The 17,593-nt window shown below is 40.7% G+C and overlaps 1 protein-coding gene across 1 annotated transcript; it reads right to left on the bottom strand.

Annotated features, from left to right (window-relative positions):
• Positions 1-12,384: 12,384 nt before the first annotated feature.
• On the bottom strand, positions 12,385-15,926 carry LOC126405098 (small integral membrane protein 10-like protein 2A). The gene is made up of 2 exons (XM_050068647.1): positions 15,540-15,926; positions 12,385-13,301 (listed from the first exon to the last, which is right to left on the bottom strand). Exons 1-2 carry the CDS (start codon positions 15,717-15,719, stop codon positions 13,281-13,283), a joined length of 201 nt encoding a protein of 66 aa, XP_049924604.1. The 5' UTR covers positions 15,720-15,926; the 3' UTR covers positions 12,385-13,280.
• Between the last annotated feature and the right edge of the window lie 1,667 nt (positions 15,927-17,593).

Genomic DNA, 17,593 nt, shown 5'->3' with positions numbered 1-17,593 from the left:
AACAAAAAACAGCAAAAAAACAAACAAAAAAGACACAAAAAGAAAAAGAAGGAGCAAACAGTTCAAAAAAACAAAAAACAGCAAAAAACAAACAAACAAAAAACAAAAAAGACAAAAAGAAAAAGAAAGAGCATGCAGTTGAAAAAAAACAAAACAAACAAAAATCACAAACCACATGGCACTTTGTCGTCATCGGTGTATTACCAAACGGGTCTGCTAGGTGCAGGCCCAGGAGCCAAAGGGCGCAGGGGGCCCCAAAACCAGAGCCTCTGTCAAAGCGCTTAGTCATTTACGTCAATTTCAGAGACACAAAAGTCCTAAAAAATATGAAGATGTCACAAGAAATAAACCATCATGATTTTAAATTAGTGTTTCAGTTTATCTAGGACGTCAGGGGCAGGGATTTATATGCGTCCACGCCCACAGACCCATTGTGTCATAATCCGCCCAAGATTGTGGTGTCAGTTTATTACATATAATTTTATGCACTCAGTTGCCAGCTTAGTAGGTGCACCTTGCTAAAACTAATTCAGTTTGATGCAACAGTCCAACAGGGTCTTTTAGGTGGATGCATTTAAAGGGTTATACTGAGAGGAGTTTCAATTATTGTGTCCACCCCATTCATACCAGTGTGGGAAAATACTGCCATTAAGTATTTTCAGATGTTTATGAGTACAAGTCGACACCCAGAAGACATTTATTTGCTGTAAAGCACAGTGTTTTCTTTCATATCTCTCAATGTTTCATTGGTGCAAAGCATTGTGGTTAGTAGGTCTTTATAGAGCAAGGACAGCATTGCACAGGCAACACATTTATAAGGTGAAAGGTTTGTGGAGAATGCTGTGAGCAACAGCTGCCCGCCTCTAACCTATGTCCACATGTCCAAATGCCCAAACATGATTTAGCCAATTAAACTGCACTAATATACTTTGTAATAATCCGTACCAATCCAAAATATAAAGGACTGATTTCAGATCAGACTCTGAGGACCTGTGGATGAGACTCTTACATAAGCAGGGGGAGCGATCAGGTTGGGAAATAGTGGGATGAATTACACTCACACACACACACACAAAGGGAGAGAGCGAGAGCTTGTTTCTACAGCACACGTGGTTTCAATTATAGCATTCCTGCCTCCGCAGAGAAGGAGGGGGTCTCACTTCCTGTGTGCATTACTCCAATGGTCAAGCATGAACAGATGTTTAAACATATTCACTCATTTGTTTATTCATAGGTGTCTCTTATGGACAAATGTTTCATTCTGAGTCCTCTGTCCTAAACAAAGTGACGTTCTCCAGACATAACACAAACAGTTCAGCTGATCTCTTATGGTCGTGTGATTTAGGCTGTAACTTGCCTTTTGTTTTATACGAGTAGAGGAAGGTTTCGACTGATGATTGCAACCCTAAACCTTTTAAAACTGCACAGCACCATCACTTGCAGTTGCATGATCAGATTCACTTCCATGGCTTTATAAAAACAGAAATTAAAAGCCTCCTTCGCATTGAGATGGTTTCAGCATCTTCCAAAATAGTACTGTAGCAGAGCAGTCAAAGAAGCTCAAATGAGTCATTTTCTACAGCTTCACATCAGCAGGATTACACAATACACTGAACTCCCTCGAACCAGCATGATGCAGTCTGGTGCCAGATGACAAGAGCAAGAGTAACTGGAGCCCGACAGTAAGGTTACACCTGGATAAACTCCCTGAAGGTGATGGGTTAACGTGAATACATCAGATCTTTGACTTCATGCATCCAGACAGTGTTTGTTTTCTCTGCACTCTGGCATGAAGCGTAGGTTGCGAAGACTTAACCATGTGTTTTAAAGGAAACTTAATTCCTGGAGATGTGCGCCACTTAGTAGGGTGGAAAAGAAAAAAAAAAGAAAACAGGGAAAAAGGGAGTGTTTAGTGAGGGGAAATCTGTGTGAAGCCACTCCAGTTTGGGGCCCAGTAAGAGTCTTTGTCCCTTTAGTTCCACTAGTTGTGAGGTTTTACATACGAGGTGCATTGATGCAAAGCAGTCGTCACATAGAGAAAACCTTGATTTGAATGTTTTCTGTGCTTCAAGTGGAAAATAGGTCATATGCATAGTGTCGGGCTTTGGGAATATGGTTTTACAAATGCGGTGTTGCTGTCCGTTTCTGTCAGTGCTGGACCCGGTTAAGCAGAGCATCCTCACTGAAGTCCTAAGTTCCATTAAAAGCAATTAGATTCCTGAGTCTGTCTCTCTGGCACACAAACACACTCAGTGCGCTCTACTCCACATAAATGTCATGCTAATATGTTTATGAGTCATTACAGAAACCTCTCGGTGTGGCCCAGATATCCTCAGTGATGAGTTTGAAGCTTTAAAACCAACAAAACGTCAGTTTGGTTCAGTCATGTTGGAGTGTGTCAGACTAACTCTTTCAAACCACAAAACAAAGGCCGCAAAGTAATCACAGAGTAAAAGTCTGTGGCTTGAAGTGAACATGTGTGGGGTTTTTCAGGCTGTCTGACTCTCGTGCCACTGAGGGTGCATACATACCCCCAGGGAGACGCACGTCTGGCAGATTAGGCCGACCATCATGGGAAACGTCTGCGGTACTCCTGACCGACTTCACGTGACCTGATTGAGCAGTCATACCACTTCATATGCTTCAGTCACCACAGCAATGCCCGGAGGGTGATCACCTCCTCCCTTTAAAACTGCCCAAACCATAATTATACACACACAGACACACACAAGCAACCCCTGTTTCACCACCTCCACCTCCCCCTAATCACTCCCTTCATAATATAATCAAGTAGACTCACATTTCATAGCATAAACCCCCTTAGAGGTATCTGAACCCCACATTTTTTTCTAAGTATAAATGGGATTTGAGGAGCAATGAGACCTCCATGGGACCTTATAGAGTGGTGCAGGAATGAATCCTAAAACCCAGAAATGAGTTAGCATTTTGGCACTCCTGGTTCCCTCGTCTTGAAGCCAATGGTGTTTTTTTTAAAAGGGTTTTGTGGTGAAACGCCTGAAATAAGGTCTGTTGTTAACACAAGCTCAAGGGACGTTCAGGTTTTGTTCTATGACATAAAAATACATCAGTATAATACCCAACTTGGACTTAAGACTAGCTGTCTTATGAAAGCGATTGCTAAAAAGTGGCTAAAAGAAACTGCAGAACATCGTCATACTGAACACATCTTTTGGCGACTACATTTAAGCTTTTGAAATCGTTTAAGTGGTGTTAATTTGTGAAGATTAGTTTGGTGACCAACATGTGCAAGTACCACAGAGCGTATTTTCTGCAAAATCCAATGTAGAAATGAAAAAAATAATAATTTAATGAGGGAGCCAGGGCAACACTAACTTCCATGTCGGCCCCTGCATCACTTTATTTCAGAATAAATCTACATATGGAAGTCAAGGAAATCGCAGTTTGTTGTAAAATTGTTTAAGTATAATGCTGTGATACGTTTACCTTGGAAGGTGGAGCTTTGAATGTCGTCACACACCCGAGTTGATTGCGCAGATGTTAGCAATACCAGTTCAAGCTAGGTCAGCCACTGTTAGCAATACCCTATATTACACTGTAAGTTGGACGGTACTATGTGTGAGGCTGTTTTTATGAGACACAAATAAGACAGAAGTGCGAATAAAAAGTAAATTACTACAGCTTTCACTACTGTTGGTGCACAGAGCGGCTATTTTGGATTTTAAGGTCAGGGCTAGTGAGGTTTCTTTGACTTTCCGAGTGGCAAATCCGACTTCACTGGGCATTCCAGTTGAAATAACCAAATTGGAAATTTTTACTTCTCAGTGCAAATGGAACGCACCATAAGACTGTGAAAATACATATTAGAAAGTCTACACAAGTTGCTTAAGTGACATAATGGCCTTCTTGTTCGCTAAAGCTAAGATGCCTGTGTGTCTTGTACCGGGATACATGCCTACTTGGGCAACAGGTCTTGCTGGTTCTTCCGCTTTGTGGGTGATAAAAAGACCAGGAGTCACTGGACAAAACACACCAAGTAAGATAATGTTATTGTGCAAGATGAGAGGCTGAAAAATGAAAGCCAACTGAGAAATGCCAAAACTGCAATTCCCTGAATGGCCACTAGAGGCTGGCTCCTGAAGCGAGTCAATCCCCATAGACCTTCATGTTAAAATGCCCAACTTTACAGCAGAAATAAACATGTTTACCGCCTGGTATTAAATGGTTTTGGTCCCTGTAGTTAATTTTGACATTCTTGGCAGTTGCACAGGGAGAGTTTTTATTTAAGTTATCCATTTACATTAAATTAAGGCTTAAACTTACACATATTTAAGGGCAGGGCCACTTCAGTGAGGCTGTCTGCGTGTCGTTGCTATATTCTTTTAGTCATATCAACCCCTCGCTCATTCACAGCTCCACCCTTTTGTCCAAATATGGTCACTTGTGGCCGAAATGCTGAACTTGAGGCTTCAAAATGGAAGTTCACAAAACAATGGGTGACTTCAAAGTGGTTAAGTCTGTTATTTTATACAAAACTAAAAGGTACTATTACAAACCTACGACAAACTGCAGCTGTAGTGACTTGGAAAATTATCTTTTAAATTGACTCATATCATGTGTGTAACTCATGGCACAATTCAGATGGGATCAGAAATGTATAAAACAAAATATTTTTTTTGGATATAAAGTCCAATGGGGGACACTGGTTGCCTCTCTTTAATTTAAGAAGGCTACGTACTATTTTGTGATGGCTTTTATGCTGATTCAGAGGTGACTTTGGGAGTTCCCATCTTCCTTTATGTGTTTATCCCCCAAATCTTGACCTAGACTGTCCTAAACCTGGGATGTGACGGGGGTTTCAAACCTCCTTCCTGTCGTGGAAGGTGAAAGGGTTAAACTTTACTGTGATGGCGTGTATGACAGAAGGTCACAGGACGCAGAGTGCAGCAGGATTTCCTCCTTCCTCCGCTCTGGTTTTATATCCAGCTCTGCATCTCGACCGCCATCTGATCTAAGGGCAAAGTTGAGTTGATTTTCTTCACCCAAGGACACATATGAGTAGAGTCTTTATTTGGACTCTGTCCGCTAGGCACAAAGGCAGCAGTGTACACCCGAGAACTTTCACGTGAAGCCGTGTGTGTGTGAGTGTGTGTGTGTGTCCCTACATTTAAAATACAATCCTCCTGGACCTGCTGTGGTTACATAACAAGCTGTAAAGGTTATTCCCTTAAAGAAGTTCACTCCTGAGCTTTAGCAAAGGTTTTACATCCACACACTCAGTTAGGACATGAAACACACAAACAAACCCAAGCTCACGAGTTACCCAAGAAGTCATTTCAGTGATTATCAATAGAGAGATTATGTGATCAGGACACCGCAGTAAACAGCACAGAGGAGCGCAACATGCTGGGTCAAATAATAAAAGCATGAAGCGTCAGAAGCAGAACTCCGATTATTTAATACCTCTCTACATTTATTCTTAATTACTATAAAGAATAATGCTAATAAGTCAAACGCAACAATTATTTAGACTGATTTTTGATGCTGTGCACAAAATAAAACTGCACTCATCCTACACATTAATGCAGGAATGCAAATTTACAAAAAAGAAATTACAAAAACAGAAAAATGTCACACTAACACCTCCTAAAATAGGCACACATATTTGAATGCTCTTTTGCTTGTATGACCTATTTCAGTGCCACAATATGACTACAGCAAATACACAAATCTCCCTCCTCCACATTTCCCTCTCACTCTCTTACGCTTCCTCCTCTTCTCCTCCCCCACTGACTCTCACTCCTTTGATTCAGTTTTGAGGTCAGCTCCGAGCTCATCTCAGCACCTGATCTCATCCCGTTTAACGCTTTGCATACGCCTCTCGTCCCCCGGTCGACGGCATTCAAATCGAAGGTGTAACTCGGGTCTATTTAAATAAACCACAAAGAGGAGGTTATGTGCCGTAATGCTCTCCGGTGGCAAAACCTCAAACTGAGGGTGAGAGGGATCAGCATAAATCACGTTTAAAGACTAAAAGCATTGGAGATAAAAATCATGTGGATTAATGTTTGATTACATTTAGCATCCCTAATCCATTCTCCATGCATGGACGTGGTGTGTTACTGTGTGTTACTTATAAATGCCCACGAGTGGCTTTCAGTCTCAATAGAAAAGCTGTTTATTGCCAAATAAACAATTGTGATTTAACACAGCAGGAGTCACTTTGCAAATATGCAAAGTTTAATTGTTTTGTTTTTGTCTAAATTTGGGTACCTTGACTCAGATGTTATGTCACAGGAGGTGCAGGAGCTGGCTACGACAATATGTGACATTTAGTTGCTCCATTTAGGCCTCATTTCCTGTTTGGTTGTTAAATTAATGGACCAGTTTGGATTTCACAATGAAGTGTTAGGCCATGACACACCAAATCGACATCATCTCAACCGACTGTTGGGTCCTCTCATGTCGCCTGTGTCTCGGCCAAAAGTTGCACTTGAACGCATCGTAAAGAGTACAGCTGACTGCCAACAAGCACGTTCATTCTGTACCTGCGCAAGAGGAAGGAACTCTCAACGCCAGCAGTGGTAGTCTGTATTCATCATTCAAGAAGGGAAACTGGAAGACAGACAAACGGATTTAAGATGCTAGTTAGCCAGTTAGCACATTAACAACACAACCCAATGTTAAAAGAACAAACAGTTACGAACTGTTTCTGCTCAATGACTAAAAATATAATCTTACCTAACATAAAAATTTTGTTTCAATCGCACACCCTCTTTTTATGGTCTGAGCTTATAGTGGCTGTTTCAACAAACCAAAGTTCCAAGGCCTCTTAGTTTGTGAGGTATCTTGGTTTTGGCTCGTGTTTTGATCCTTTTCTGGAGATCGTATTACTCACACGAGGCAGGGAAAAAGTTTAACGAGGTTTCTTGAGAATCTAAAAAAGAAAAACAAAACGGCCGGCCAAGTCCTTCGAAAATTCTTTTACGGTACACTTCTGACTCTGTCCTGTTTCTATATATTCTCACTGTATTCCCGCTACTATACTTAAACTCTGCATAACACGGTCAAAAACTATTGCGATCCAAATCAACACAAACTTCACGTTGTCTTTACGCGTGACATTGTCCATGATCTCCTGCTGTCATACACACTACACTGGATGCCTCCTGGGCGCCTCCCGCTGGAGGTGTTTCGGCCACGACCCACTGGTAGGAGGCCCCGGGGCAGACCCAGAACACGGTGGAGGGATTATAGATCTCATCTGGCCTGGGAACACCTTGGGGTCCAGCGGGAGGAGCTGGAAAGCGTTGCTGGGGAGAGGGACGTCTGGGGTGCTTTGCTTGGCCTGCTGCCCCCACGACCCGGCCCCGGGCGGATGAAAATGGATGGATGGATATACAGATTTAAACTGCTAATCAGAATGATTTCACTCACTGATGTGCTCAGCCCGCTTTGATGCTGATTCATCATGTTGAAAAGGTCAACAAGGGCCAACTAGTGCCAACGATGTGGGGCACACCACAAAAATTAGATGGACAGACACTCAACGACGGCCTGTCTTTGACCAATGGCCAGCTATCAGCTGTGTGTTGGGGCCTTGATCTAAAGGGCCATTATCCAAAGGTTTAAATACATGGTGGAGAATTTCACTGTGATGGGTTCGACCTTGCAGGGACGATAGCAAAAAACAAACCAAAGTTTTTTTTGCTAAAATAAATGAAATAGTGTATTGGCTGACCAAAGGATACTGTAAAGGAAAATGTCTGCCTCTTTGCTATAAGGTGCAGTTCAGGATTTCTGACTAAAATTAAAGTTTCTCTTTATAGTGTCACCTGGTATGGATCGTAGTCTCAGAGGCTACAGGATATACGTTATTATCCCTAAGCAGTACGTTAATTTAAAGGAAATGTTGACATTTGGAGAAATACACTTATACTTACTTTTGCTGCCGAGGGTTATATATTTAAAAAAAAAGACTGACAGCCTTTAAGTCTTGTGTTTGTACAGCATACATATGTAGCTGGAGCCTGCAGCTGGTTAGTTTAATTTAGCATAAAGACTGGAAACGGGAAAACAGCTCGCTTGGCTCGACCCAAATGTAACAAATCCCAGTGTGACACCACAGACACACACAAAATGACCACAATCTCTAAACGCCACAGCACAGGGTGGGGGCACGTCACAGAGCCTATTTCTCCCCGACATGAGATTTTGACCATTTTCTCATACTTCTTACATTCAGCTTCTGACACTTAATCATAACACAACATGTGACACCACCATATAATGTGGTGTTAAGAAGTTGTGGTCATTTCATGCATTTCTGTGAGACCAGGCTGCAAAATCCAGCTCCACGAAGGCACCTGCACAGTTCACTAATCAACATGTTATATCTTGGTTGCTTAATTTGACCAAATCCAAAGTGTCGTACAGCATATTAACCCCAAAATATAACAAGAAGTCCAGCTGTTTCCAGTCTTTATGCTAAGCTAAGCTAACCAGCTGCTAGCTCCAGCTATATACTCGCCATACACACGAGAGAGTGGTATCCATCTTCTCATCTAACTCTTGGCACTTAAGCGAATAAGCGAAAATGTCAAACCATTCCTTTTTGGCAGAGAGGGAATAACATAATTGATGCTTGGACTCCAAAAACACAAGCTCTCGATGGGTTTATAAAGTTCATGCCGGCTACGAGACACCATCTCTAAAACAAAAGAGGAGACTTCTCTTAATTACATTGAGCATAAAGATAACATTAAAGCAGTAAGAACTCATCGGCCCCCTCATGACTGGTTCGTAATCAAACCTGGATAAACATAACACCACTTAAGTTACTGAGAAACAAAATGAAAAGCTCAAAGGCTCTCAAGATCCCAATTGTTTAAAGTTCATGAATAATGTGTATGGAATTAAAAAAATACTGCATTGCAGCTTTAATTGAATCCCTGCCATTTCCATTCGCAGCATTATCACTCTTTCACACTCACTCAAATAAAACACATGTGAGCTGCCGCAGATGCCAAAGGCTAAAACTCTCTAATCTTTATTCCACAACCTCTTTTTTTCCGAGGGTACAAATGGTGGTTGGCAAAAACAGAGTGATAACCCGACTTATCCTTCATCTATAGATCTCGCTCTCTCTTTCTGCCAGTCCTCTGTGATAACCCTATTAAAATATTTTCCTCTGGCAAATCCCAGAGAAATAAATCCTCTTTTTTTTCCCAGAAAAAGTGGGTGGGGTGGGGGGGCAGGAAGGTTTGTCTGTCACATGGAGGAACACAGTTGCCTTGGCAACCCCCTGATGGTTTTACTCTGCAGCCTGGCATCAGAGCGGCTGGTTGGGATAAGTTTGCTGGGGACATTTTGCGCCGAGCGAGGGTGTCAGCAGTTTGAAAATCTACTTAAAAGAAGTGCACATTGAAGGGAGGTGCAAAAATGACTCTGCTGGCCAAGACTCCTTTGTTTCAGTGGTTGCTCTTCATTTAAATAAAGATGGATCACAGAGGATTGTTTAATTGATGTAGATCAAAGACAGAAGAACCATTTACACCTCATAGTGCAAGTTTACACTTCCTTTCTACACTTCTGAATGACACATTTTGAGTAAAACTGATATTATAAATCTTAACAATCAGCCGCACAGCAGTACAAATTGTGCTTTCACTGGTGTGGTGATGGATAAATAGATAGATATGTTACAGCTTCAACACCTGCGTGTTTCCCTTTCTATCAGCTGCTATCCTCTTCACAGAGGCTGACAGCTAGTGACGTCTGTTTTCAACATGCAGGGAGGTCGACAGGTGACAGGCTGCTTCCCCCGTGTGGACAGATGTGGTACTGCAACACCATGCTATAAAAAGATATCTCATTAAAAAATGTTTCATTAAATTGTCTGCAGAATGTTCTGATTTGTTTTCCATGTCTGATGAAATGAAATTTAAAAATCATAGACATGTCACAGCTATGTATTATCAGTGTGGATGAGGGGACACAATCCCCAAAGGTCAGGGGGTTACAATTAGGAAAATGAAGGCAGTTACACACCTTAAAGAGACACTTTTTTCGTTTAGCTAGCTGCAATCTGGCAATCTTATAGTGAAGCTTGGAAGTTGGATTTGTTGGAGGAAATTTCCTGTGAGGATTGGAGGAGAGTTTGTGTTACAAGTCAGACACCGAAAATGTATAACTGCTTCAGTATAACTGGATGATGACTTCTGTATTTCTGGTATTTGTTTTATATGTAGTCTCAAGGAACTCTTATTCCATATATGTAAGGGCATGTTTCATTGTTTTACAAGATTTGTAAAGATGTGATTATTTTGATCTTATAATATGCTGTCTATTAATATTCTTTTTGAGCATAAAGTGGGTTTTTCATGCTCTATATGTTGAGTTTATTGATATACGTAGAACACCAGCAATGTAAATGAACTCACCTGCACTGATCATGATACTGGCATCGTTGTCTCGACTGAAATATGGCTCGGTTTGTGGAAATAAAGAAAAAAAAAACACAATTTGAAGCTTAAGTCTCATGCATGGCATGCTACAATATGAAGAACTGAACGTTTTAATTTGATACCCTGAGTGTGTAGTGTGGAAACTGGTGACATCTTCCCTCTTTTGTTCTATTTAAAGTTCCAGTGTGGGATTTAGGGAGGGATATATTGGCCAAAATTGAATATAATATTTAATTTTATTCAATTTTAACTGTGTTTTCAGTAGTATATAATCACCTGTAACTAAGAACTGTGCGTTTTCATTACCTTAGAATGAGCTGTTTATACCTGCAAAGGAAGAAGGTCCTTTTCCACGGAGTCCGCCATGTTGTTTCTACAGTAGCCCAGAATGGACATAGCACACACTGACTCAAGATAGGGCCATTTGCGTTTTTATGCTGACCACTGTAGTTCTCCTACATGCTTAGCACTCAAAGAGGTGAGACATGTATAGCTGCAGACAGATCCCATTTGCAGTGTACACAGCACACCACTACAAACTGCGCCCACCACCAGGACAAGACAAACCCACTAACCTGCTGCAGTGCAACATTGTTGTGAATAAATATGGGGCCAAATGTAGCAATAGTCTACTTTAACAACTACTTTTTTAGTTCATTATACATGCAGACTGGATTCACCTTATAAGGGACAAGATGTTACCCTTAAACAAACCTTAACTGCCTCTCTTTTAAGGCCCTGACACACCAAGCCAACAGCCAGTGAGTGTCCGTCGCCTAAGTTGCTGTGGTGTGTGCCCTGTCGTTGGCCCACGTCAGCCCCTGTTTGCCTGTTTTTGACCAGTTAATGTTAATTAGGCAAGGGTGGAGCCCATCGGTGGATGAAATCACTCTGATTGGCAGTTCAGTTCAGTGCATGAGAGGAGAAACAGAAGTGAGGAAAGTAAACAAACAGCTAAAGTCAAGACGGAGTGAGACCAAAACAAACTTGTTACACTAAGATTATCATCCCTCTTTAGCCATTGAGCTCTTTATTGTTCACTGGCGCACGGGACATACACTCTGTTCTTTCAACATTTGATTGTATTGTTACTGTGCTAACTGGCTAACTATTGTCGAGACAGTCTTCCAGTTTCCCTTTTTGAATGACAAATACAGACTGTTACTATCTGCTGGGGCACAGGTGCAAAACGTACGTGCTGGTTGGCTGTAGGCTGTGGTCATTGCATTGTGTTCATGTGCAACCTTTGGACCAAGACACAAGCCACAGTTGGCTTTCATTGTCGCTCGTTCTTTAAAGTCAGTTTGGTGTGTCTGTGCCTTTAACGTAACACTTCATAGCTAACTAAATACTTACCTAGCATCTTCTTAGTTCATTTGCTTCTGAACTACAGGGCGAAGGAGGCTGCTCGTGACCTGATGTCGAGGTATGGTTGGCGAGTCATGTAGCTAGTGAGCGAGTCACGTGGCTGCTCCAGCTGGAGAAGTTTCAATTGGTTGCAATGTTGCAACCTCAGCTGCTAGATGCCACTAAATCCTACACACTAGACCTTTAAAAAGACAAGCTAGTTTATCCTAGCTAATATCATATATTATGGCATATTTTAAAGTGTGTTTAAAGTACCTTTGGTGCCAAGGTATATACTGAAACGCTCCTCTCTGTTGCTTTGCTATCAATCCTGCAATGCATATTTTCATTAACATATTGTTTTACCATTATTACATGCAGAGCGTTGTCCATAATATGTCTTTGAACAACATATAAATACCAGAATGTGACAACCGTCCCTCCCCTGTGCTTCCTTCTTTTCCTCATTTACTGTTATCTCCTGTTATACACACAATATATAATTTAAATTTAAATGTCCAGTGTAGTAGTTTTCAGTTTAGTAAATGTAGAAAATAGATGACAGGTTATTAGAATGACAGAAACAGCCGAGAACTGTGATTTCATTAATTTATTACTTCCCAAATTCAATCATCCTTACTCTCAATACTTCGACTTCAAACCCCGACAAGCACATTTTTCACAGAAATAAAAATAAAATGCAGCTAAAAAAAAAAGTGTGGGTAACATTTTTTTTCCACTACCTCCTTTGCAGTGCCACCGATATGCAGAAACACGAGTGTGACGAGGTGTGTGCGAACACAAAGAAGACATGCAGTGATTCCCTTTGAGATTGCACTTAATAACAGACTGTAAATTTCCAGTAGTAGCAGCTGTACTGTTCTCCTGCAATAAACCTCTGCTGAACGACCGTGTACCGCTTATACGGCTAACTCCAAACAACGCCTCTGAGCTACAGAGGACAAAAAACATGCTGTCTGTGTTATGTGTCATGCGGTGTAGATATTTACTTTTTAAATCAAAGTGAGATGTTGACACTGAGCACCTAATAAACATACATGTCAGACAATGAGGAGTAGCTACAAAGTACCACAGTAACAATCATCCATTTTCAAATCCACGCCAAAAGTCCTCGTTATCCAGAGAGAAAAGGCAGTGTCAAAATCCACCCGTATTCCGACACAATCTCCACGGACAGGACGAGCAGCTCCTGGATCTCGGGTGGCGAGTTAACAGGGTTGAGCATTGTTTCTGCCTCACCCTCGCACATCACCGCTCACCCCGGCTCATTTTTTTGCATACTTCACTGTCGTCCTTCCCCTGCGAAGGCACTGGGCTCGTGTGACACGGGCTGACCGCGACAACCAGCCGTGTCACTTTGTTGCATCATCACACAGAATGAAATGTCCTCTTCCTCCACATTGCTGTGCAGTGTCAGGCTGCTGCCCACAGTTTGGTGATTTAAGCCCAAAGACAGGCGTTGAAGATTCAGTGGATTTCAATGTGGACCTGTAAAGAGATGAAGAGGCTGTCAGGGAAAATGAATGGATGAGACAGTCTAGACATGCGTGAAAATGTTAACAGGTCATTGAGCTCAAACTTCAAATCAGCAGAATGCGTTCAGCTGCCAGTATATAAGGTATCGGGTTTATTCTGGAGGCATTAAAAGCAGTTGAACCAGGGTGTATACAGGTTTTTGACAAATGAATCTGCTGCTTTTCAAGACCTTTAAACCAAATTTAAGAGTGATTTTTGGACAAATCATCTTTCTCTTATTCAAGCATTGCATGTAAGTATAAAGGTGGACTTTCACGCTGATCAGCTTGACTCATTTAGACAAAAATAATTGAAAACAGAATAAATTAAAATAAATAAAATGTTTGTGGCAATCAAGACCTCACAAATTCAAATGTACGACTATTTAATGACTTTTAAGGACCTAATATTTAGAAAATAAAGACATTTAAGACTTTAAGGACCTGCAGACACCCTGAGTTGAACTGTCAGTTAAATTGTAAACACTAAAGAATGAAATTTTAATTGAAGGTGAAGCAGTGGAGACAGTTGAAGTGTCAGCCGGTATGTAACATTGACAGCAATAAAAATGTCAGTTCCCATTTGAGGATTAAAAATTAAATTAGTCAGAGTGTCAGGTGGTGTGTAGTTGAGAAAGCAGTTGAAATGCCAGTGGAAGTTTAAGATCCTTATCCTAGTTAAATAGTTGATAATCAATAAATTTAGTTCTTCGGTGAGCAAAAATGCAATAAGCAGTGGCTTTAAAACATTTTGTGCCCAAGCCACACGCCAAAATATCACACCTGTATTTATATCGGTGCACAACAGACTCTATAGCGTGTGTTATCACTCCTATCATGACATAAATGTTTCTTTTTATTTACTATTATCAAACAACAATTGACAACTGGCTATTACGCATGAAATATCTATTAAAAAATGATTCAAGAATTCATTTTTAAGGTTTTAAAATTACATCAAAGCACCAATAGCACATCCATTTAAAGGGAAAATAATGTAAGACAGTGTAAGGCAATGTGATGTGTCACACACTTACAATTCCCTCGCATGAACAACGACAAGAGGGTTCCCTGTAAAAGTTTTTAAAATTAAATTAAATTAAATGTTTTGGATAGAGTTTGGCTCTTTATTAGGAAATGTGTGTGCATAACATACAGATACAGTCAATTTAAAATTCATCATGACTTTTTGTATAATGCCAGTTGAATATTGCAATTTATTGCAGATATATTAGTATCAGTGTATCTATCAGAACTTGCAGCACAGAGATACCCAATTAGGTTTAAGGTAATCTACAAACAGTCACTAGTACACAGTTTATCCACCAGAGAGAGAACTGACGAGTGAATTTTTCAACTGTAAAATAGCTCCCTTATGTATCTTGGCCACAACTGTAAAAATTAAAAAATCTAAGTGCGGTTTTTCACCAATTATTTTCAGCCAATTCATCCTTGTGGAATATTTTAAAACTCCCAGATATCGATATCAGTATCTGCCTCAAAAATGCAGCATCAGTCAGGATACAGCAGATATGTTAAGGGAGATATGAATAAAATCAAATACCTCAACATCAATATTGCGACAGTATTGTAGGGATAACTAGTGGTGCTTTACCAAAATATTTAAAAATGGAGATGTTTAATAAATAACCATCGTTCATAATAATAACTTACATCACTTTACTGTAACGCACCCTTTAAAACCACCAAAAGACAGTACTTGATATGACATATTACCATATCTAAATGTAAGATGATATGCTCATATTATGATAATGATATAATATCAATATATTGCCCAGCCCTGACCCTAACCCTACCATTTTCTAATATTTCACAGACCACTAATTGACAAAGTATTGGGCAGATTAGTCCATAATAATAGAAAATTGTATCCAGTATTTAGTCTACTATCATTGATGTGAATAGGGTGGACAGAATAATAGAAACACCTGTCAGTATATCACAATACAACTGAACAGCTCCACAAACTGAAGCCATCATGTTGCATTAAACTGCATTAGGTGTACCTGATAGACTATTTTAAAAGGAGACATCTAATATCTGTGTAGAGAGGACACATCTTTACAATAAACAAGGCCAGAGCCAATATTGTCTTGACTTTATTGTCATAAGGCAGCTGGTAAACAGCCACTCTAACTGACCAGCTGGTCTGTCTAACTGAAGGAGGGGTGAGTGTTTGAGTCATTACCTGTAATCTGACATTAAACATCATCGAAGCGACCAGGTAGACATAAGGGAATCTGATTCGCAGTCGCCATGCGAGATCAAAAAATATCAACAAAGTCCTCGTCAAGCCTTTGGAGAACACTCCGTAAGTCCGACCAGCGGAGCCCGAGAAGCGGAGCACCAAATAAGACAGACTCGCCATCCGGGCGGAGTCTGCCCGGGCGGCTGCTCAGGTTACTGCGTCAGGTAGCGAGGTGAAGTCACGAGCAAAGTGCTGCCTGATGGATGACACTTCATATTTCTATCGCTGACTGACACCGAGCTCCATTTTTAATTTGCCTGGTTGTGTTGGCAGGGTTGCTCCACCCCGACAGCTTCTCTACCGACTCCTGTTATGGTCAAAGGGAGGACACATAGCGGTGTGACACACGGAAGTATGAAGTGTACAGGTGCACGCTTTGCCCCGAGCACAGACTCCCTGGCAGATTTTTTAATTTTAGTATCTAACAAATACGTAAGTATATAACACATAAACAAATAAACAAAACTGGTCATAACTAACGAGTGTTAAAATTAGTTACACGTAAATACAACTACATAAAAATTATCTAAAATAATATATTATGTGCATACTGTATTTTTCATGCCTCCACGCCAGCGTGGCCGGAGGCATTATTTTTGGGTGGTGTCTGTCCATCCATCTGTCCCATTCTAGTGAACATGATAGCTCAAGAACACCTTGAGAGAATGACTTCAAATTTGGCACAAACGTCAACTTGGACTCACAAAATGAACTGAGCAGATTTTTGTGGTCAAAGGTCAAACATCAATGTCACTGTGACCTCCTTGGTCTCATTGCTGTGAAAGTGATATCTCAAGAACACCTTGAGGGGATTTCTTTAAATGTGGTGGCAATGTTCACTCAGACTCAACAATGAGCTAATTAGAGTTTGGTGGTCAAAGGTCAAGGTCACTGTGGCCTTGTCCATCACATTCCAGTGAAAGTAATATCTCAAGAACACATTGAGGGAATTTCTTTAAATTTGACACAAATGTCCACTTAGACTTAACAATGAAATGATAATAATTTGGTGGTCAAAGGTCAAAGTCACTGTGACCTTGCATCTCTCTCATTACTGTGATTGTCATATCTTAAGTACACCTTGAAGGCATTTCTTCAGATTTGACACAAATGTTTATTTTAGCTTAACACTGATCTGACTAGAATTTGGTGGACAAAGGTCAAGGTCGCTGTGATTTTGTGTTCATCTCCTTTCCGTGACAGTGAAATCTTGAGGGAATTTCTTCAAATTTGACACAAACATTCACTCAGACTTGATAATGAACTTAGTATTAGAATTTTGTTGGTCAAAGGTCAAGGTCATTGTGACCTTGCATCCAACTCATAGTTGTTAACACAATATCTCAGGAAATGCTTGAGTAGTTTCTTTTTTTTTTTAAGATATTTTTTGGGGCATTTTGCCTTTAATCGATAGGACAGTCAAGCAAAGGAGGGAGAGAGAGGGGGGGGGGGGGGGGTGACATGCAGCAAGGGGCCACAGGCTGGAGTTGAACCAAGGCCGCTGCAGCCACAGCCTTGTATATGGGGCGTCTCCTCTATCCAGTAAGCCACAGACGCCCCATGCTTGAGGAGCTTCCTCAAAGTTGACACAAATGTCCACCTGGACTCAAGAATGTATGGATTAGAATTTGGTGATCAAAAGTCAATTTCACTGTGATGTCACAAAACTAGTTTTTGGCCACAACTCAAGAATTCATACACTAAATATGACAAAACTTGAGGATATAATGATGAATTCATGATGTTTTATATCCAAAAGCTCAAAGGTCAACTACACTGTGACATCATAATGTTCTGCCAAAAAACTTTTTTAGCCATCAATCAACATCATATCTCAGGAACAGAAGTGAAGACAATTGGTAAGATACTGAATTGGTGACACTAATTTTGGGTACCCACCTTGAACTATGCTTATCAATCCTCTGTGTTGCCAAGGGGAAGATGGGTTTGGAACCTTCCATGTTTTTATAGACATGGAAGTAAACTATAAGTGA

The sequence above is a fragment of the Epinephelus moara genome, chromosome 18, assembly GCF_006386435.1.
Source record: "Epinephelus moara isolate mb chromosome 18, YSFRI_EMoa_1.0, whole genome shotgun sequence".
Taxonomy (NCBI): Eukaryota; Metazoa; Chordata; class Actinopteri; order Perciformes; family Serranidae; genus Epinephelus; species Epinephelus moara.
The sequence above is the reverse complement of the archived record's forward strand: the minus strand, read 5'-3'. Positions and strand labels throughout refer to the sequence as shown.